The 23012-nt window shown below is 40.7% G+C and overlaps 1 protein-coding gene and 1 pseudogene across 2 annotated transcripts in view; both read left to right on the forward strand.

The window, feature by feature from the left end:
* The window catches only part of LOC126457685 (tRNA N6-adenosine threonylcarbamoyltransferase, mitochondrial), a 110302-nt gene that overhangs the window by 66888 nt on the left and 20402 nt on the right, over window positions 1–23012 (forward strand). For both annotated transcript variants that reach the window (XM_050094190.1, XM_050094191.1), the window contains exon 5: window positions 17764–17968. In XM_050094190.1, the coding sequence (XP_049950147.1) occupies window positions 17764–17968 (205 nt within the window). The remainder of the gene's footprint in view (window positions 1–17763; window positions 17969–23012) is intronic.
* Window positions 8041–8158, forward strand: LOC126459417 (5S ribosomal RNA; annotated as a pseudogene).

The raw sequence follows: 23012 nt of genomic DNA on the forward strand, positions 1-23012 counted from the left end.
AGCTTTTTTGATGTATAGATGAAACAGTATGGGCTAAGGAGTACATCCCCGTCTTACTACATCCTTTCTAATCTGAGCACTTCTTTCTTGTCTTCGTTCATCATTTTCACTATCAGTTCATTTACATTGCTAAGACTCTCTGTTGTGAACTGCAACTCATCCCAGAGAGGGGAACATAAATGTACTGTTGGATTTTATCTGAAGCTTGTCAGCTTTGTCTAAGGGCAATTGTACACCACTGTAAAATAGTACTTTTTTTGATGCTCTCAAGTTTATAATCTCCTAATAGACCTGCTAACTGTGTTCTAATTAAATTTATGTAGCTGGAGCGGATTTTACAAATGAAACTAGGTGACACAATGCGCATGTTTAAATTGTTCTTTTTTATTTAACAGCAACAGCTTATTCATGGCGTTAAGTGTCTCAACCACTTCAACAGGGGCTAGTTTACCAATTACAATTTGCAAGAAAGTGTTCCAAATGTCCTTGAGTTTGACCACTCTTCCCAACACAATTTTACTGCTCAGATATAATGCTACTTGCATAAGTATTTCAAGCTGCGATAACCCGCTGAATGCTCTGAGCTCTTGCAATTCAGCCTCATGGAAATCTTTTAAATCAAAGTGTACTATCAAGAAAAAGCCAAGTTTGGAAATTATTCAGTTCAGCTCATTCTAAGACTGATAGATATTGACCCTTTCTAGTCCATGATGCAAGACCCCTAATACATGAGTCACCACTCCTGCCAGAACCAAAATGTCTTGACTCTTTTCAGTCACTGACAGAAGTTTTCAATACACTGATTCAAGAACCACAGCTCTTTCTGAAATGAATGTGTCTGGACTCTCTCTAGTCTCCAACCGAAATCCTCAATTCACAGGAATGGAAACGTCATGACTCTTTCGAATCTCTGACCAACTTCTTCACAACCCACATTAATTCCTAGCTTAACTCTTTATATCCTCTATAACTTCTTCAGCACCTCTTTCTATTGACTGACTGCCTCTGTCCCTCTCCCACCACATCATTTCATTGTAGTGCCATGAAACAAGATACAGTTTCATATGAATGTGATGTAGATGTAGATAAATGTGAGCCAAGTCGCCTACCTTAACAACTAATCAAACAAAAGTTATATCATAAATCACACTTAACTGCCAGTTTTGGTGATGCCAAACACTATATATTTACTAGGTCTAACCATCGATATCAGTATATGACTATTCAAGCTTTCCTGGTGGATATGTTGTAAATAGTCTTCACGGGTTTGCCGCTGGATCACGTTGTGCAAATTCCACAATATTTCCTGGGAGCAACTGTCCGACATCTTCAGGTAGTTCAACCTTTCTGGCGGCTAGGTACGGCTGACAGTATCCGCACATCAATGCCCTGTTTCTAGAACACGTGCTCGAAGAATGTGCAGGCAGGGAAATCGCACATGTGCAAATGCCATATTCAAATGCCCTCTGCCAAAAATCACAGAGGGGCTCTCCTGCGCGTGTGCTGTACACTGCATTTACTAACGGTGTGGCCAGACGTTACTCATCAAAGATCGTACTATCTCATCTGAGATGTGAATAGTGGAATAGAGCAGGCTGTTTTGAAACTCCTAAGGATGCCGCAGAAGAGATTAGGTGCGACACATGCCACATCTTGACTGAAGCTTCACCTAAGAGGTCCAGCTTTAACATCACCTCAGCTGAAAGAAATGCTCTGTGAGAATTGAGAGAAGACCAAGACACTGTCATCTCACTTGCTGACAAAGGAAATGCTACTGTGATTCTCCCACGTACAGAATATGACAGCAAGATATACAAACTGCTCTACGATCCTGCATACAGTAAATTAAAAATTGATCCAACGGGTAGGATCTAGAGAAAGACTTTGGAATTCATCAGGAAGAGCTCGATTCCAGTGCAAGTTGCTAAGAGTTTGTGTCAACAGGCTACAGTTCCTCCTAGACTCTACGGTCTACCCAAGATTCAAAAGAATGGGGTGTCTCTCTGTCCTACTGTAAGTAGGAGGTGTACAACTTTGCTTCCACCATTTTTTCTCAAACATTTGAGGCTTTAATTAAACAAATTGGTTACATGTGTATCATTCAAAGTATTTTCCATCACTGGTCACTACTTTCTCCCATCTTTCAGGCAGTTTATGAATCCCGTGTCAAAACTATTGTTCATCTTTGGAAGCGATCCATGAATCGATCCAATTTCTGACTTCTTCATGAGATTGGAAGTGTTGCTCAGCCAGACCATGTGCCATTGATCTGAACAGGTGATAGTCAGAGGGAGCAATGTCTGGAGAATACGGCGGTTGGGGTGGGACTCCCCATTTTAACGTTTACAGGTACCTTTTGACCTCCTTTGCAATGTGTGGTTGAGTGTTGCTGTGCTGCAAAATCACTTTATCATGCCTCTCGGTGTATTGCGGCCATTTGTCGTTTAATGCTCTCCTCAAATGCATTAATTGCATTTGATAACGAGCATCTGTGATTGTTTCACTTGGTTTTAACACCTCATAGTACATGACGCTGAGCTAGTCCCACCAAATGCAGAGCATGATCTTGCAGGTGTAAATATTTGGTTTGGCGGTCGACATGGAAGCATGGCCAGGATGTCCCCATGTTGTTGTTGTTGTGGTCTTCAGTCCTGAGACTGGTTTGATGCAGCTCTCCATGCTACTCTATCCTGTGCAAGCTCCTTCATCTCCCAGTACCTACTGCAGCCTACATCCTTCTGAATCTGCTTAGTGTATCCATCTCTTGGTCTCCCTCTATGATTTTTACCCTCCACACTGCCCTCCAATGCTAAATTGGTGATCCCTGATGCCTCAGAACATGTCCTACCAACCGATCCCTTCTTCTATCAAGTTGTGCCACAAACTTCTCTTCTCCCCAATCCTATTCAATACCTCCTCATTAGTTACGCGATCTACCCACCTAATCTTCAACTTTCTTCTGTAGCACCACATTTCAAAAGCTTCTACTCTCTTCTTGTCCAAACTGGTTATCGTCCATGTTTCACTTCCATACATGGCTAACTCCATACAAATACTTTCAGAAACGACTTCCTGACACTTAAGTCTATATTCGATGTTAACAAATTTCTCTTCTTCAGAAACGATTTCCTTGCCATTGCCAGTCTACATTTTATATCCTCTCTACTTCAACCATCATCAGTTATTTTGCTCCCCAAATAGCAAAACTCCTTTACTACTTCAAGTGTCTCATTTCCTAATCTAATTCCCTCACCATCACCCGACTTAATTCGACTACATTCCATTATCCTCGTTTTGCTTTTGTTGATGTTCATCTTATATCCTCCTTTCAAGACACTGTCCATTCCGTTCAACAACTCTTCCAAGTCCTCTGCCGTCTGACAGAATTACAATGTCATCGGCGAACCTCAAAGTTTTTATTTCTTCTCCCTGGATTTTAATACCTACTCCAAATTTTTCTTTTGTTTCCTTTACTGCTTGCTCAATATACAGATTGAATAACATCGGGGAGAGGCTACAACCCTCTCTCACTCCCTTCCCAACCACTGCTTCCCTTTCATGCCCCTCAACTCTTTATAACTGCCATCTGGTTTCTGTACAAATTGTAAATAGCCTTTCGCTCCCTGTATTTTACCCCTGCCACCTTTAAAATTTGAAAGAGAGTATTCCAGTCAACATTGTCAAAAGCTTTCTCTAAGTCTACAAATGCTAGAAACGTAGGTTTGCCTTTCCTTAATCTTTCTTCTAAGATAAGCTGTAAGGTCAGTATTGCCTCATGTGTTCCAACATTTCTACGGAATCCAAACTGATCTTCTCCAACGTCGGCTTCTACAAATTTTTCCATTCGTCTGTAAAGAATTCGTGTTAGTATTTTGCAGCTGTGACTTATTAAACTGATAGTTCGGTAATTTTCACATCTGTCAACACCTGCTTTCTTAGGGATTGGAATTATTATATTCTTCTTGAAGTCTGAGGGTATTTTGCCTGTCTCATACATCTTGCTCACCAGATGGTAGAGTTTAGTCAGGCCTGGGTCTCCCAAGGTCGTCAATAGTTCTAATGGAATGTTATCTACTCCCGGGGCCTTGTTTCGACTCAGGTCTTTCAGTGCTCTGTCAAACTCTTCACGCCGTATCGTATCTCCCATTTCATCTTCATCTACATCCTCTTCCATTTCCATAATATTGTCCTCAAGTACATTGCCCTTGTATAGACCCTCTATATACTCCTTGCACATTTCTGCTTTCCCTTCTTTGCTTAGAACTGGGTTGCTATCTGAGCTCCTGATATTAATACAAGTGGCTCTCTTTTCTCCAAAGGTCTCTTTAATTTTCCTGTAGGCAGTATCTATCTTACCCCTAGTGAGATAAGCCTCTACATCCTTACATTTGTCCTCTAGCCATCCCTGCTTACCCATTTTGCACTTCCTGTCGATCTCATTTTTGAGATGTTTGTATTCCTTTTTGCCTGCTTCATTTACTGCATTTTTATATTTTCTCCTTTCATCAATTAAATTCAATATTTCTTCTGTTACCCAAGGATTTCTACTAGCCCTCGTCTTTTTACCTACTTGTTCCTCTGCTGCCTTCACTACTTCATCCCTCAGAGCTACCCATTCTTCTTCTACTGTATTTCTTTGCCCCATTCCTGTCAGTTGTTCCCTTATGCTCTTCCTGAAACTCTGTACAACCTCTGGTTTAGTCAGTTTATCCAGGTCCCATCTCCTTAAATTCCCACCTTTTTGCAGTTTCTTCAGTTTTAATCTACAGTTCATAACCAATAGATTGTGGTTAGAGTCCACATCTGCGCCTGGAAATGTCTTACAATTTAAAACCAGGTTCCTAAATCTCTGTCTTACCGTTATATAATGTATCTGACACCTTTTAGTATCTCCAGGATTCTTCCATGAATACAACCTTCTTTTATGATTCTTGAACCAAGTGTTAGCTATGATTAAGTTATGCTCTGTGCAAAATTCTACCAGACGGCTTCCTCTTTCTTTTCTTCCCCCCAATCCATATTCACCTACTATGTTTCCTTCTCTCCCTTTTCCTACGCTCGAATTCCAGTCACCCATGACTATTAAATTTTCGTCTCCCTTCACTACCTGAATAATTTCTTTTATCTCATCATACATTTCTTCAATTTCTTCGTCATCTGCAGAGCTAGTTGGCATATAAACTTGTACTACTGTAGTAGGCATGGGCTTCGTGTCTATCTTGGCCACAACAATACGTTCACTATGCTGTTTGTAGTAGCTTTCCCGCACTCCTATATTTTTATTCGTTATTAAACCTACTCCTGCATTACCCCTATTTGATTTTGTATTTATAACCCTGTATTCACCTGACCAGAAGTCTTGTTCCTCCTGCCACCGAACTTCACTAATTCCCACTATATCTAACTGCATTGGCTGCTATTAAGTCACGACTCGAAAATCAAGTTTTGGTAACAGACCCATCACAACATTGGTCTAATAAGGTCTCTGGTGAGTTACGTGTGGCTGCACTGTTAGTAAATGCAGCATACAGCGCACGCGCAGGAGAGCCGCTCTGTGAGTTTTGGCAGAGGGTGTTTGAATATGGCACCATGTATCTGCAAACCATTTGCGCATACGTGATTTCTGCACCTGCGCATTCTTCATGCATGTGTTCTGGAAATGGGGCGTCGACGTGTGGATACCATCAGTTGTACCTAGCCACCAACAAGGTTGAACCACCTGAAGATGTTGGACAGTTGCTCCGAGGGAATACTGTGGAATTTGCTCAACTTGATGCGGCGGCAAACCTGCGAAGACTATTTACAATATCAATATACATTATAACAGTAAGTGTACTATGAGCATGCCATCCAAACTCAGAAATGAGTCCTGGTACTTTCAAGGGAGGTAAATAGTGTGGTAGTCCTCTATCCCTGATCCGTGAAGAAGGTTCCCATTTTTACCTGAAGGGTGTGCTTTTGAAGATATAAGGGCTGGAAGTTTCACCCTCTTGACATTTCTGTCTCTCATAAAACTTAAATTATCTTGACTTATCTCATGATCAGGTATTACTTCTTTTATTGAATTAAATACACAAGTATTCTCCATATTTCACTGATAGACATTGCTAATCATGTTCTGATTTGAAAAGACAGTTGATTTAAAAAAGGAGGCAGGGACAGCCAGTCTAATGATTTGTGTCCCTATATTAATTATGAGGTTGGTCAATCTCAGGCAGAGCTGTAGTTCTTTTGAAAGCATTGCAAGACAAGCTACCTCTGGTGCTCATACCTTATGCAGTGTTCAACAAACACATGCAACATTTCAGGTGACTAATACACAAGTTTCTGAAAGTATTTGTATGGAGTGTAGCCATGTATGGAAGTGAAACGTGGACAATAAATAGTTTGGACAAGAAGAGAATAGAGGCTTTTGAAATGTGGTGCTGCAGAAGAATGGTGAAGATAAGATGGGTAGATCACATAACTAATGAGGAGGTATTGAATAGGATTGGGGAGAAGAGAAATTTGTGGCACAACTTGACTAGAAGAAGGGATTGGTTGGTAGGACGTGTTCTGAGGCATCAAGGGGTCACCAATTTAGTATTGGAGGGCAGTGTGGAGGGTAAAAATCGTAGAGGGAGACCAAGAGATGAATACACTAAGCAGATTCAGAAGGATGTGGGTTGCAGTAGGTACTGGGAGATAAAGAAGCTTGCACAGGATAGAGTAGCATGGAGAGCTGCATCAAACCAGTCTCAGGACTGAAGACCACAACAACAACAACAATACACACTGCTAGTTCCCCGCCCTTAGATGGCAAAATTATGTGACTATACTGTTTGTTTGAGGACACCATGTCCCATTGAAAACCTTTTTCAAAGCACATGCTTTGGAGATGCCTGGCCAACCAGTTGTGTCTAACAGTTACTGTCAGCTTTAGGCACAACTGGACCACACTGGTAACTGATAGGGTCTGCTGCTTTCCAGACTCTTTGTGTTTGAAAGCATGTGACCAGAATGTGCCTATATAAAGAGACAATGTCCTTTTGTATTATGTTTTAAGACCTTGGCTTGCAGGCACCTGACACACGCAGGACTTGTCCAAACAGGTGGATGGTTGAACTGCTACTTTACGTGCCACCACACTTCCAGCACATTCAACTTTGTAGGCACTCTGCCCCAAATGGTGTGTGAAAAAGATGAACTTCACCACTACAGGTCTCTCTGGTATTTCCTAGCAGAGCTTTAGCAATGCTTGACAGCACACCACATTGAGTCATTTGGCTCACCTGTCACTCCTTTTGTTATCTTGTGACATATTGTACAATACACATCTTTACCCATAGCTTACACTTATTTACTAGAGGATTTCAAGCATATTATACCATTTTAAACTGTTGAATGCTTTTCAAGAGCTACAAATCATATGAATGTGTTGTCATTATCTAGCACATCATCAGAATGGCACCTCTGTTGCCTTGACATCTCTGTTGCCTTTACCCTTCTTGATGCCAAACTAATCATCATCTAGCAGATCTTCCATTTTTTTCATTCTTCTGTATATTATTATTGTCAGCAACAAGGATGCATGAGCTGTTGAAACTGGTTGCTTAGTAGTTATCTCACTTTTCTGCCCTTTCTATCTCACTTTTCTGCCCTTGCTAATTTTGAGATTTTGTGGGTGATATTCTTTAGGAAACCTGATGATCTCTCTCCAGACTCATAGATATTACAAACCATCTTGAATAGCCATTTGGTTGCTACTTCTCTCAATAATTTTAGAAATCCCAAATGACTATTTGTAAGGAGCAATCAAAAAGTTCCCCCTCAAAGACCACACTAATCCCTTGCCTACATTTCAGTGCTTATATTCTTACATCAGAGTCATACTGGGTTTCTTATGTGTTGCAGCAGTACACTCAGATGGGAACTTATTGACTGCCCCGTGTATTATCTGTGCTTTCTGCCTTCACAAACTCTATTAAACTTTGACTCCAATACTGAATCATTTGTGTCTTTCATATTGACTCCTATTTCTTCTTCTATCATCTTATGAGGGGCAATGGCCTTGCTGCAGCAGATACACCGGTTCCCTTCAGATCACCGAAGTTAAGTGCTGTCAGGCATGGCTGGCACTTGGATGGGCGACCACCCGGGACGTCATGTGCTTTTGCCGGTTTTGGGGGTGCACTCAGCCTCATGGTGCCAGTTGAGGAGCTACGTGACAGAACAGTGGTGGCCTGGTCAAAGAAAACCATCATAATGACCAGGAGAGCAGTGTGCTGACCAGACGCCCCCCCCCCCCCCCCATCTGCATTCTCAGCTGAGGATGACACGGTGGTAGGATGGTCCCGACGGGCCACTTGTGGCCTGAAGATGTAGTGCCTATCATCTTATCAGACATTTCTCCTCTACATAAGGGCCCCTCAATGTTCTCTTTCCGTTTATGAGCTCTCTCGTCTGGGTTTAACAGTGGAACTCCTCTTCCATTCTTTATGTTGAGGTCTTTCCTTATAATATTACCGAAGGTTGTTTTGACTTTTCTCTATACAGCAAACCCTCTCTAATTTGGACTTCATTGATTCTGAGTTTTCAGTAATCTCATCTTGTTTTTTATCGCAAAGTGAAATTCCAACCTAATGCGCCTGACATCATTCACGCCAAGTACATTTAAAATAAAATATTGAACACATCCCTTCCATTTCCATTTTCTTCATCCTTGGCTGAAAATAAATAATGTATGTGCCATTGTTGGTTACAAGCTTGCAATAAAGTGAAAGCTTGAACAGTTTCCATCTCTGTGATCACTTTAAAAAGTATTAATGTGTCATACAGCATAATACAGTAACCAAGGTGGGTGTTAGGAGCAAATTTAGAAGATAAAATGAGAGTGCTTGATGAAACCCAAGCTGCTGCTTCTGCCCAGGGTATTATGACAGAGTTTGGTATTGCCAAGTCACCTTTTTAAGACACTAAAAAGAATCACAATAAACATTCAGACTTTCTGCTAAAACAAGACAAACTTGCTGGAAAACAAAAATGGGCAACTGGTTAACAAACAACAATGTTCTTTCAGAGTTCCTGTGAAAAGAGCGGAACTATAGACTGTAGCAAAAAGATTTGCAGATACATTAGGCAAACAAGTGGCTGTTCATATTCTGTAATCACAACAAAATTTCTTACAGAAGAGTATGTGGGGAAGACAGTACAGGTGTGGCAAATGTTGTCCCATTTCATTATTAATGATACCAGTGAATATATAGGTAATAGATTAATGTTTAAACTGTCAGATGTAAGGAAAAATTTGGACACAGTGACAAACTTTATTGACATTTATCCTGGTTGCCAAATGTATTACCTTATACTAAAAGTCACATGACAACAAATGATAAAAGAATGGTGCACAAAAGAGTTTCAACCAAAAATACATTCCTACTTTAAGCTATTATGAATGTACAAGGGGCATTCAATAAGTAATGCAACACAATTTTTTTTCTCGGCTGATGCAGAAATTGTTGTGGAACATCGTGGAGTATTCCTGCTACAGCCTCTATAGTTTCATGAAGTTCTGAAAGCTGCCGGTGCTATACATAGCCTTTAAAATGCCATATGTAATGGATGCACGTTCCGAGTAGAGATCTGTCAATTGATTTTCTTTTAGCAGAAAACCAGAGCATTGCAGATATTCATAGGTACTTGCAGAATGTCTGCGGAGACTTGGCAGTCAACAAAAGCTTGATGAGTCATTGGGTGAGGTACCCGTCATCATCGCAATAAGGTAGTGCAAACCAGTCCGATCTCCTGCATGCTGGCCAGCTGTGACTTCTGCAATATTGAAATGTGCAGACACTCTCATTCAAGGTGATCGACAGATCACAATCAAACACTGCACTGCTCAACTGGATGTCCCTGTTGGTAGTGGTGACACAGTAGTTCACCAGTTGGTGTACTCACACGTGTGTACCCACTGGGTTCCTCACTGTCTAACAGAAGACCATAAAGAGCAATAAAGGACCATATGTGCAGAATTGCTTGCATGTTATGAGGCTAATTGTGCCAGTTTTTGTCAAACATTGTCACAGGTGATGAAACGTGGGTTCATCACTTCGAACCAGAAACAAAATGGCAAACTGTGGAGAGGTGCCACCTCAAAGCTGCACTCTCAGCTGGTAAAGTCATGGTGATGGTCTTCTGGGTCTCTAAAGAGGTTATTCTGTTTAATGTCCTCCTTCATGGTGCAACAGTCAACTCTGAAGTGTATTGTGCTACCCTCACAAAATTGGAGAAATGTCTTCAGTGTGTTTGTCGCCACAAAAATGCTAACGAACTTCTCCTTCTCCATTACAATACATGGCCTCATACAAGTCTGCACATCTGAGAGGAGCTCAGAAGACTTCATTGGACTGTTCTTCATCATCCACTCTACAGCCTGGATCTCGCAACTTCCAACTTCCATCTGTTTGGCCCAATGAAGGACAGACGAAGCAATACATGCTGCAAGATGTTGGCTCTGATGTTGACCAGTGGAGTGGTACTATGCAGGCACAGAGCCCTCCCAGTCAGCTGGTCTAAAGCCATAGCATTGAATGGAGATTATGTTGAAAAATAATGTTTGTAGCCAAAAGAGTGGAGAATTATATGGTTTACTGGAATCATGAATAAAACCAACCAATTTTCAGAAAAAAGTGTTGCATTACATATTGAATGCCCCTCATATATTGGGGATGAGAAAGTCCTTCTATTACTTATATTCCACTGTAGAATTTCCCTTACCATATGCACCTACAAATTGGTATCAGAAAAATTGGAAAGATTAAGTGCATAAATCATTGAATGGGGCCACTGATTTCACTAAATAGCTATTGGTATATGAGTTTTTAACTGATACACAATGGTTATTGGTATTATTTATCAAGTTAAATTTTGGTGAAATATAGATTTGGTTACAATGAAAGTTGTTGTTGTTGTTGTTGTTGTTGTTGTTGTGGTCTTAAGTCCTGAGACTGGTTTGATGCAGCTCTCCATGCTACTCTATCCTTTGCAAGCTTCTTCATCTCCCAGTACCTACTGCAACCTACATCCTTCTGAATCTGCTTAGTGTATTGATCTCTTGGTCTCCCTCTACGATTTTTACCCTCCACACTGGCCTCCAATGCTAAATTTGTGATCCCTTGATGCCTCAAAACATGTCCTACCAACCAATCCCTTCTTCTAGTCAAGTTGTGCCACAAATTTCTCTTCTCCCCAATCCTATTCAATACCTCCTCATTAGTTATGTGATCTACCCATCTTATCTTCACCATTCTTCTGCAGCACCACATTTCAAAAGCCTCTATTCTCTTCTTGTCCAAACTATTTATTGTCCACGTTTCACTTCCATACATGGCTACACTCCATACAAATACTTTCAGAAACGTGTGTATTAGTCACCTGAAATGTTGCATGTGTTCGTTGAACACTGCATAAGGTATGAGCACCAGAGGTAGCCTGTCTTGCAATGCTTTCAAAAGAACTACAGCTCTGCCTGAGATTGACCAACCTCATAATTAATATAGGGACACAAATCATTAGACTGGCTGTCCCTGCCTCCTTTTTTAAATCAACTGTCTTTTCAAATCAGAACATGATTAGCAATGTCTATCAGTGAAATATGGAGAATACTTGTGTATTTAATTCAATAAAAGAAGTAATACCTGATCATGAGATAAGTCAAGATAATTTAAGTTTTATGAGAGACAGAAATGTCAATCTATACTCGATGTTAACAAATTTCTCTTCTTCAGAAACGATTTCCTTGCCATTGCCAGTCTACATTTTATATCCTCTCTACTTCAACCATCCTCAGTTATTTTACTCCCTAAATAGCAAAACTCCTTTACTACTTTAAGTGTCTCATTTCCTAATCTAATCCCCTCAGCATCACCCGATTTGATTTGACTACATTCCATTATCCTCGTTTTGCTTTTATTGATGTTCATCTTATATCCTCCTTTCAAGACACTGTCCATTCCGTTCAACTGCTCTTCCAAGTCCTTCCTTTGCTGTCTCTGACAGAATTACAATGTCATCGGCGAACCTCAAAGTTTTTACTTCTTCTCCATGAATTTTTATACCTACTCCGAATTTTCCTTTTGTTTCCTTTACTGCTTGCTCAATATACAGACTGAATAACATCGGGGAGAGGCTACAACCCTCTCTCACTCCTTTCCCAACCACTGCTTCCCTTTCATGCCCCTCGACTCTTATAACTGCCATCTGGTTTCTGTACAAATTGTAAATAGCCTTTCGCTCCCTGAATTTTACCCCTGCCACCTTCAGAATTTGAAAGAGAGTATTCCAGTTAACATTGTCAAAAGCTTTCTCTAAGTCTACAAATGCTAGAAACGTAGGTTTGCCTTTTCTTAATCTTCCTTCTAAGATAAGTCGTAAGGTTAGTATTGCCTCACGTGTTCCAACATTTCTACGGAACCCAAACTGATCTTCCCCGAGGTCCGCTTCTACCAGTTTTTCCATTCGTCTGTAAAGAATTCGCGTTAGTATTTTGCAGCTGTGACTTATTAAACTGATAGTTCGGTAATTTTCACATCTGTCAACACCTGCTTTCTTTGGAATTGGAATTATTATATTCTTCTTGAAGTGTGTGGGTATTTCGCCTGGCTCATACATCTTGCTCACCAGATGGTAGAGTTTTGTCATGACTGGCTCTCCCAAGGCCATCAGTAGTTCTAATGGAATGCTGTCTACTCCCGGGGCCTTGTTTCGACTCAGGTCTTTCAGTGCTCTGTCAAACTCTTCACGCAGTATCTTATCTCCCATTTCATCTTCATCTACATCCTCTTCCATTTCCATAATATTGTCCTCAAGTACATTGCCCTTGTATAAACCATCTATATACTCCTTGCACCTTTCTGCTTTCCCTTCTTTGCTTAGAACTGGGTTGCTATCTGAGCTCTTGATATTCATACAAGTGGTTCTCTTCTCTCCAAAGGTCTCTTTAATTTTCCTGTAGGCAATATCTATCTTACCCCTAGTGAGACAAGCCTCTACATCCTTACATTTGTCCTCTAGCCATCCCTGCTTAGCCATTTTGCACTTCCTGTCAATCTCATTTTTGAGATGTTTGTATACCTTTTTGCCTGCTTCATTTACTGCATTTTTATATTTTCTCCTTTCATCAATTAAATTCAATATTTCTTCTGTTACCCAAGGATTTCTATTAGCCCTCGTCTTTTTACCTACTTGATCCTCTGCTGCCTACACTACTTCATCCCTCAGAGCTACCCATTCTTCTTCTACTGTATTTCCCCCATTCCTGTCAATTGTTCCCTTATGCTCTCCCTGAAACTCTCTACAACCTCTGGTTTAGTCAGTTTATCCAGGTCCCATCTCCTTAAATTCCCACCTTTTTGCAGTTTCTTCAGTTTCAATCTGCAGTTCATAACCAATAGATTGTGGTCAGAATCCACATCTGCCCCTGGAAATGTCTTACAATTTAGAACCTGGTTCCTAAATCTCTGTCTTACCATTATATAATCTATCTGATACCTTTTAGTATCTCCAGGATTCTTCCAGGTATACAACCTTCTTTTATGATTCTTAAACCAAGTGTTAGCTATGATTAAGTTATGCTCTGTGCAAAATTCTACCAGACGGCTTCCTCTTTCATTTCTTCCCCCCAATCCATATTCACCTACTATGTTTCCTTCTCTCCCTTTTCCTACTGACGAATTCCAGTCACCCATGACTATTAAATTTTCGTCTCCCTTCACTACCTGAATAATTTCTTTTATCTCGTCATACATTTCATCAATTTCTTCATCATCTGCAGAGCTAGTTGGCATATAAACTTGTACTACTGTAGTAGGCATGGGCTTCGTGTCTATCTTGGCCACAATAATGCGTTCACTATGCTGTTTGTAGTAGCTAACCCGCACTCCTATTTTTTTATTCATTATTAAACCTACTCCTGCATTACCCCTATTTGATTTTGTATTTATAACTCTGTAATCACCTGACCAAAAGTCTTGTTCCTCCTGCCACCGAACTTCACTAATTCCCACTATATCTCACTTTAACCTATCCATTTCCCTTTTTAAATTTCCTAACCTACCTGCTCGATTAAGGGATCTGACATTCCACGCTCCGATCCGTAGAATGCCAGTTTTCTTTCTTCTTATAACGACGTCCTCCTGAGTAGTCCCCGCCCAGAGTCCGAATGGGGGACTATTTTACCTCCGGAATATTTTACCCAAGAGGACGCCATCATCATTTAACCATACAGTAAAGCTGCATGCCCTCGGGAAAAATTACAGCTGTAGTTTCCTCTTACTTTCAGCCGTTCACAGTACCAGCACAGCAAGGCCGTTTTGGTTAGTGCTACAAGGCCAGATCAGTCAATCATCCAGACTGTTGCCCCTGCAACTACTGAAAAGGCTGCTGGCCCTCTTCAGGAACCACACGTTTGTCTGGCCTCTCAACGGATACCCCTCCATTGTGGTTGCACCTACGGTATGGCCATCTGTATCGCTGAGGCACGCAAGCCTCCCCACCAACGGCAAGGTCCATGGTTCATGGGGGGACAATGAAAGTATGAGTTGCTAAAATATAGTTGTGTTTGTGATGTCATAACTGGAAACAGGCGACCACCAATTTTGCATGGAAAGGAGAGCAAAGGCTCTGAATATAAGCAGATGCAATGCAAAGCAGGAGAAGATTTTATAGAACAAAAAGAAATATCATATGAAGCAAAGTAAGTACACTGAATAAAGAATTACAGATGGTTTTCCAAAATGCCCTCACAAAAGATGATGAAGTAAATATTCCAGAATTTGAATCTAGAACAGCTGCCAACATGAGTAGCTTAGAAATAGATATCATTGGTGTAGTGAAGCAGCTTAAAACACTTAATAAAGGCAAGCCTCTGTTCCAGATTGTATACCAGTCAGATTCCTTTCAGAGAATTCTGGTAAAATAGCTCCATACTTGGCAATCATATACAACCACTTGCTCATGCAAAGATCTGTACTTAATGACTGGAAAGTTGCACAAATTGCACCAATACACAAGAAAGAAAATAGGAGTAGCCTGCTTAATTACAGACCCATATCACTAATGTCTATTTCCAGTAGAATTTTGGAACATATACTGAGTTCGAGCATTACGAATTACCTTGAAGAAAATGATTTATCATTCTTGTGAAACACAACTAGCTCATTATTCTCACAAAGTAAGAAATATTTTTGATAGGAGATGTCAAACTGATTTCTTGTTTTTAGGTTTCCAAAAAGCTTTTGGCACCATTCGTCACAAGTGACTTCGAATCAAATTGTTTGTGTACACAGCCTTGTCTCAGTTGTGTGCCTGGAGTCATGATTCCTATAAGAAGGTCCACATTTTGCAATAACTGATGGAAAGTCATCAAGTAAAACAGAAGCAATATCTGGTGTTTCCAAAGGAAGTGTTATAGGTCTTCTGCTGCTTGTGATCTATGTAGATAATTTAGGAGACAATATGAGCAGCTCTCTTAGATTGTTTGCAGATGATGCTGTCATTTACTGTCTTGTAAAGTCATCAGATGATGAAAATGAATAGTAAAATGATTGTGAAGGTATCTGTATGGTGCAAAAAGGGGCAACTAACTCTAAATGATGAAAAGTGTGAAGTCATCCACTAGCATACTAAACAGAATTCACTAAATTTCATTCACACAATAAATCACACAAATCTAAAGGCTGCAAACTCAACTAAATATTTAGGGTGTTACAATTACAAATAACTTAAATTGGAAGAATCACACAGATAATCAGATGAAACTATATGATTCCAGAGACCTTTTCAGGTCTCAAACATCTATGATGTATGTATGCAGACTGAAGTGGTGAATGAAAATGTGTACCAATACCAGAATTCAAACCCAGGTCTCCTGCTAACCAGGCAGCTGTGCTAACCACTATGCTACCCTGGCACAGTGGCTTTGCGGATTTGCACAAGTGCATGGACTACCCAAGCACACCTCCTGGGCTTGGTGCAAATTTTCATTCATTGCTTCTGTCTGCATGTATACATCATAATGTTTGAGACCTGAAGATGTCTCTGGAACTATACAATTTCATTTTATTAAAGCACTTATACCTGACTTTCAGGGAGGCTCCCCTGTTTTGTTCAATGCTGGGGTGCTGTTCCAATATGGATGGAAAGCTTTTGCATTGCTTTTTGAGTTTAGGGGGGATATTAAATGGGCTGAGGCATGAATGGGAATTTGGATTGAGGAGGGAGGTGTGCTAGGGTAGTTAGTCCACGCAGTTGTTCAAAGCCACTGGGCCAGAGTGGCATTGTGGTTAGCCCACCTGCCTAGTGAGCAGGAGACCCAGGTTCGAATCCTGTCCAAGATATAAATTTTTATCCATCACTTCAGCCTGCATATATACACATATAAAATGTTGTGGGGAAAGCAAGACTGTGATTAATTGGCAGTATACTTAGAAAAATTCACAGGACTGCTGAAGAGACTGCTTACACTATGCTTGTCCGCCCTCTTCTGGGGTATTGTTGTGTGGTGTGGGATTCACATCAGATAGTGTCGATGGAGGACATTGAAAAAGTTCAACAAAGGGCAGCTCATTTTGTGTTATTGCAAAATAGGAGAGAGAGTGCCATGGATGTAAGACACGAATTGCTGTGGCAGTCATTAAAACAAAGGGTTTTTTTTTGCTGCGGCAGGACCTTTTCATGAAATTTCAATCACCAACTTTCTCTTCAGAGTGCAAAAATATTTTGTTGGCATCCCCCTATTTAGAGAGAAATGATAATCAAAATAAAATAAGAGAAATCAGAGCTTCCATGGAAAGATTTAAGTGTTTATTTTGCCCACATACTGTTTGAGTGTGGAATGGTAGAGAATTAGCTTGAAGGTGTTTCGATGAACCCTACTGCCAGGCACTTAATTGTGATTTGCAGAGTAATCATGTAGATGTAGATGCAGAAAGATGAGAAATGATGCTAGACTGCATCATGTAGAGACATGGGAAGGCACAGGATGTGATGTTGGTTTTCACCTACTGAAGTCTTTGTGGAATATTTGTTTCCATGCAGTATTGACAGAAATGTATTTCTGCCATCACATGTTAAAATGGCAGTGATTTGTCTCACACTGAGTGGTCAGTTACCACATATGGCTTTGTGCCAGTGACATGACATATGTTAGTAAAACACTTGTAGGCATCTATCTGTCATTTTTCTCATTTTGAAACATTGTCTCTGTAAAATTGAAGATCCTCCCTAGTCCCTGTTGACTTAGGAAATTGGAGTCCTTGTGTAATCTCAAATGGTCTTGCATTGATTGTCATTCCTCATACAAAGTAAATTAACTTGTAATATGCTACTATTTTCACCACACATCTCTCTGTAACTGACTACTCAGATAGTCTGTCTACAGTTACACTATACAGTACATCTAGCCACAACATTTGGGCATCATAATTGACATATCTTTGAATTGGACAGCCGTTTCTGTGACTTTGACCACTCAGTTTATATGTTATAGTGAAGAGAGATAGAAAGAGAATGGAATGTGCTGCTTATTTGAATTATCGGTGATGTAGGGGACAGGATTCTCGTAGGAAAGATTTATTAGATTTTTGAATGTCTAATGGTGGTAAGATACTATGGTGATTGTTGGTCCAATTATATTCATGACAAGTACTGTGTTCCTAGTGTATATTGTATCTTGTAATAAATGCTGGGACAACTCATGATTATTTCAGTATATTCACACTGTTTCAGACAGCAAGACGTTTAAAGTTACGAAATATTCCTGAATTTTCAAAGCTCTCAGGAGGACAGGCTATAGAGAAAGCATCTGAAAGAGGCAATCTGCTTGCATTTGCCTTTCCCAGTCCAATGAGTGACTATAGGAATTGTGATTTTAGTTTTGCTGGTCTTAAAAATGTTGTTACCAGGCACATTCTGCATGAGGAAGCTGAGAATGGTATGTACAAATATTATTATTTTGAAGTTAAATATTAAGGTTCCTGAAATATGTTGCTGGATTATTGCAGTTGCAGTTAGAAGCATAAATTTTATTATAGTTTTATTGTAACATTACATACTAATCTCCTCTATTCACTAGAACATATAGTGAGGGCCACTTAATGTGATATTGGTGACATGATACCTTTGAATCCAGAGAAAACTTGGCATCTACAGGTGGGATGGCTAACGAGGTAGAACCAAAATCTGTAAAACTGCTTGGAATACACATTTATTCCAAACTTAACTGGCAACCCCATATCAACCAGGTCTGCAAAAAGTTATCAAGGGTGTCCCATCTCACCTGGAAACTGTCTGATCTAGTGAGTAACAAATATTTCAGAACAGCTTACTTTGAACTTTTTCACTCTCCTATATTTTATGGGCTGTTTCTATGGGGCCACTCATGTCATGTCAGTGATGTACCACTGATGCAGAAAAAGGTGCTACAAATAATGTGCAAGGTTGGTCCAAGGGAACACTGCCATCCTTTATATTCATCAAAATGAAAATAATGACAGCAATAAATTCTTATATTTATGCATCACTGATATATGCTAAAAAGAACAGAACAAAATTTAACACCAGAGAGAACACACACTCTCATGACACCAAAAACAGAGTAATGACATTCCTAGACATAGGCTGACAAAAACAGGCAACTCTCACAAAGTGAACTGTTTGAAATTATTTTACGAATTACCACATACTGCATTCAATATGCCTGTCAATAATTTTAAAAGTAAACTGCACAAATGGTTAATAGACAGTCCATACTACAGTCTTACAGAATTCTTGGACACTTGTAACATAGAAATTGAGTTTTAAGGCTTTGATTGCAATACTGTACAATTGATTAAATGCAGCATAAATAATTTGTGCTTGTAATGTAAACACTAACTAATATAGTAACTTCTTATGTATCTTGACATCATTATAAAGCCCATTTCACTGCATGTGGTCAATGGCAAATAAAGAATCTGAATTTTCAGTTTCTCTTGTTATGGCATCAGGTATGAGGAGACATCTATTGCTGTCAGGTGCCAGATATTTGAAGTTTGCTTGTGATATTAATTACTGTAAGAAGCTAATACAAACATTTGCCTTAATGATAGATTTAAGTGCTGCCTAGCTTTCTCAGGGAGAAAAGGAAGATACATTAGGGAAGCTTGGAAAGAAGAGAGGGACCCACCTAATGTGAAAATGAGGTGATACAGATACATTTGTTTTTCCTTGTCAGAGATACTTTAGTGGATAGAGCTTTAGCATAAAGGGATTTGGATCCTTCGACCATAGATATTGGTAGACTGGTCATGATGTATATTTCGTGGCACCAACATCTCTACTGCTATACCACGTGACTATTGGCAAAACAATGTTGGTATCCTGTTGTGGTTATGGTTGTACTGAGCATTTTGTGAAGGGAAGTAACATTAAATTTCACGTGTAATTATTATTATTACAATTTAGCGGCATTTCTTGAATACTGATAAACTATTGTGTGTATCGTATCCTTACCCAGAACGCCACAGTTACGTAAATTGGCGGTTTGAAGTGCTGTGTGTGTTTCCAAGCACACATTGCAATCGTACATATTTCTTGAAATGGTAAGCTACAAAGCCGCTTTTTCTCTTTCGTATAGGTTTCCAAAGGACGAAGGGCGCAGGCAGATGTGGATGCAGGCAGTGAAACGAAAAGATTTCAAGCCTACTGCGCACACACACATCTGTTCGAAGCACTTTGAAGAAAAAAAAAAAAAATATATATATCTTTTCCTCTCTTTCCCTCTTTCATGACGAAGTGCGAAAGCTTGAATTTTGTGTGTGTGTTTGTGTTTGTTTGTGTGTCTATCGACCTGCCAGCGCTTTTGTTCGGTAAGTCACCTCATCTTTGTTTTTATATATAATTTTTCCCACGTGGAATGTTTCCTTCCATTATATATATATATATATATATATATATATATATATATATATATATATATATATATATATATATATATATATATATATATATATATATATATACACAAACAAAGATGATGTGACTTACCAAATGAAAGTGCTGGCAGGTCGACAGACACACAAACAAACACAAACATACACACACATACATTTTGTGTGTATGTTTGTGTTTGTTTGTGTGTCTGTCGACCTGCCAGCACTTTCATTTGGTAAGTCACATCATCTTTGTTTTTAGATATATTTTTCCTACGTGGAATGTTTCCCTCTATTATAATCTCAATCCTTCTTAAAAAACCTTAATCCTACTCCCAACATCACCACTGCTGAAGCCCAAGCTATCCGTGATCTGAAGGCTGACCGTTCCATCGTCATTCTTCTGGCGGACAAGGGTTCCACGACCGTGGTACTTGATCATCAGAAGTATGTGGCTGAGGGACTGCGTCAGCTTTCAGACAACACCACATACAAAGTTTGCCAAGGTAATCCCATTCCTGATGTCCAGGTGGAGCTTCAAGGAATCCTTAGAACCTTAGGCCCCCTACAAAACCTTTCACCTGACTCCATCAACCTCCTGACCCCACCGACACCCCGCACCCCTACCTTCTACCTTCTTCTTAAAATTCTCAAACCCAATCATCCCGGACGTCCCATTGTAGCTGGTTACCAAGCCCCCACAGAACGCATCTCTGCCTACGTAGATCAACACCTTCAACCCATTACATGCAGTCTCCCATCCTTCATCAAAGACACCAACCACTTTCTCAAACGCCTGGAATCCTTACCCAGTCTGTTACCCCCGGAAACCATCCTTGTAACCATTGATGCCACTTCTTTATACACAAATATTCCGCACATCCAGGGCCTCGCTGTGATGGAGCACTTCCTTTCACGCCGATCACCTGCCACCCTACCTAAAACCTCTTTCCTCATTACCTTAGCCAGCTTCATCCTGACCCACAACTTCTTCACTTTTGAAGGCTAGACATACCAACAACTAAAGGAAACAGTCATGGGTACCAGAGTGACCCCCTCGTACACCAACCTATTCATGGGTCGCTTAGAGGAAGCCTTCTTGGTCACCCAGGCCTGCCAACCCAAAGTTTGGTACAGATTTATTGATGACATCTTCATGATCTGGACTCACAGTGAAGAACTCCAGAATTTCCTCTCCAACCTCAACTCCTTTGGTTCCATCAGATTCACCTGGTCCTACTCCAAATCCCATGCCACTTTCCTTGACGTTGACCTCCATCTGTCCAATGGCCAGCTTCACACGTCTGTCCACATCAAACCCACCAACAAGCAACAGTACCTCCATTATAACAGCTGCCACCCATTCCACATCAAACGGTCCCTTCCCTACAGCCTAGGTCTTCGTGGCAAGCGAATCTGCTCCAGTCCGGAATCCCTGAACCATTACACCAACAACCTGAAAACAGCTTTCGCATCCTGCAACTACCCTCCTGACCTGGTGCAGAAGCAAATAACCAGAGCCACTTCCTCATCCCCTCAAACCCAGAACCTCCCACAGAAGAACCCCAAAAGTGCCCCACTTGTGACAGGATACTTTCCGGGACTGGATCAGACTCTGAATGTGGCTCTCCAGCAGGGATACGACTTCCTCAAATCCTGCCCTGAAATGAGATCCATCCTTGATGAAATCCTCCCCACTCCACCAAGAGTGTCTTTCCGCCGTCCACCTAACCTTCGTAACCTCTTAGTTCATCCCTATGAAATCCCCAAGCCACCTTCCCTACCCTCTGGCTCCTACCCTTGTAACCGCCCCCAGTGTAAAACCTGTCCCATGCACCCTCCCACCACCACCTACTCCAGTCCTGTAACCCGGAAGGTGTACACGATCAAAGGCAGAGCCACGTGTGAAAGCACCCACGTGATTTACCAACTAACCTGCCTACACTGTGACGCTTTCTATGTGGGAATGACCAGCAATAAACTGTCCATTCGCATGAATGGACACAGGCAGACAGTGTTTGTTGGTAATGAGGATCACCCTGTGGCTAACATGCCTTGGTGCACAGCCAGCACATCTTGGCACAGTGTTACACCGTCCAGGTTATCTGGATACTTCCCACTAAACCAACCTGTCAGAACTCCGGAGATGGGAACTTGCCCTTCAGTATATCCTCTCTTCTTGTTATCCGCCAGGCCTCAACCTCCGCTAATTTCAAGTTGCCACCGCTCACACCTCACCTGTCTTTCAACAACATCTTTGCCTCTTTACTTCCGCCTCGACTGACATCTCTGCCCAAACTCTTTGCCTTTACAAATGTCTGCTTGTGTCTGTGTATGTGCGGATGGATATGTGTGTGTGTGTGTGTGTGTGTGTGTGCGAGTGTATACCCGTCCTTTTTTCCCCATAAGGTAAGTCTTTCCGCTCCCGGGATTGGAATGACTCCTTACCCTCTCCCTTAAAACCCACATCCTTTCGTCTTTCTCTCTCCTTCCCTCTTTCCTGATGAAGCAACCGTGGGTTGTGAAAGCTTGAATTTTGTGTGTATGTTTGTGTTTGTTTGTGTGTCTATCGACCTGCCAGCGCTTTTGTTTGGTAAGTTTCATCATCTTTCTTTTTATATATATATATATATATATATATATATATATAAAAAAAACAAAGATGAGGTGACTTACCGAACAAAAGCGCTGGCAGGTCGATAGACACACAAACACACACACAAAATTCAAGCTTTCGCAACAAACTGTTGCCTCATCAGGAAAGAGGGAAGGAGAGGGGAAGACGAAAGGAAGTGGGTTTTAAGGGAGAGGGTAAGGAGTCATTCCAATCCCGGGAGCGGAAAGACTTACCTTAGGGGGAAAAAAGGACAGGTATACACTCGCACACACGCACATATCCATCCACACATACAGACACAAGCAGACATATTTGGTCTTTTTGGTCTTTAAATATGTCTGCTTGTGTCTGTATGTGTGGATGGATATGTGCGTGTGTGCGAGTGTATACCTGTCCTTTTTTCCCCCTAAGGTAAGTCTTTCCGCTCCCGGGATTGGAATGACTCCTTA

Source organism: Schistocerca serialis, chromosome 2, assembly GCF_023864345.2.
Source record: "Schistocerca serialis cubense isolate TAMUIC-IGC-003099 chromosome 2, iqSchSeri2.2, whole genome shotgun sequence".
Lineage (NCBI taxonomy): Eukaryota > Metazoa > Arthropoda > Insecta > Orthoptera > Acrididae > Schistocerca > Schistocerca serialis.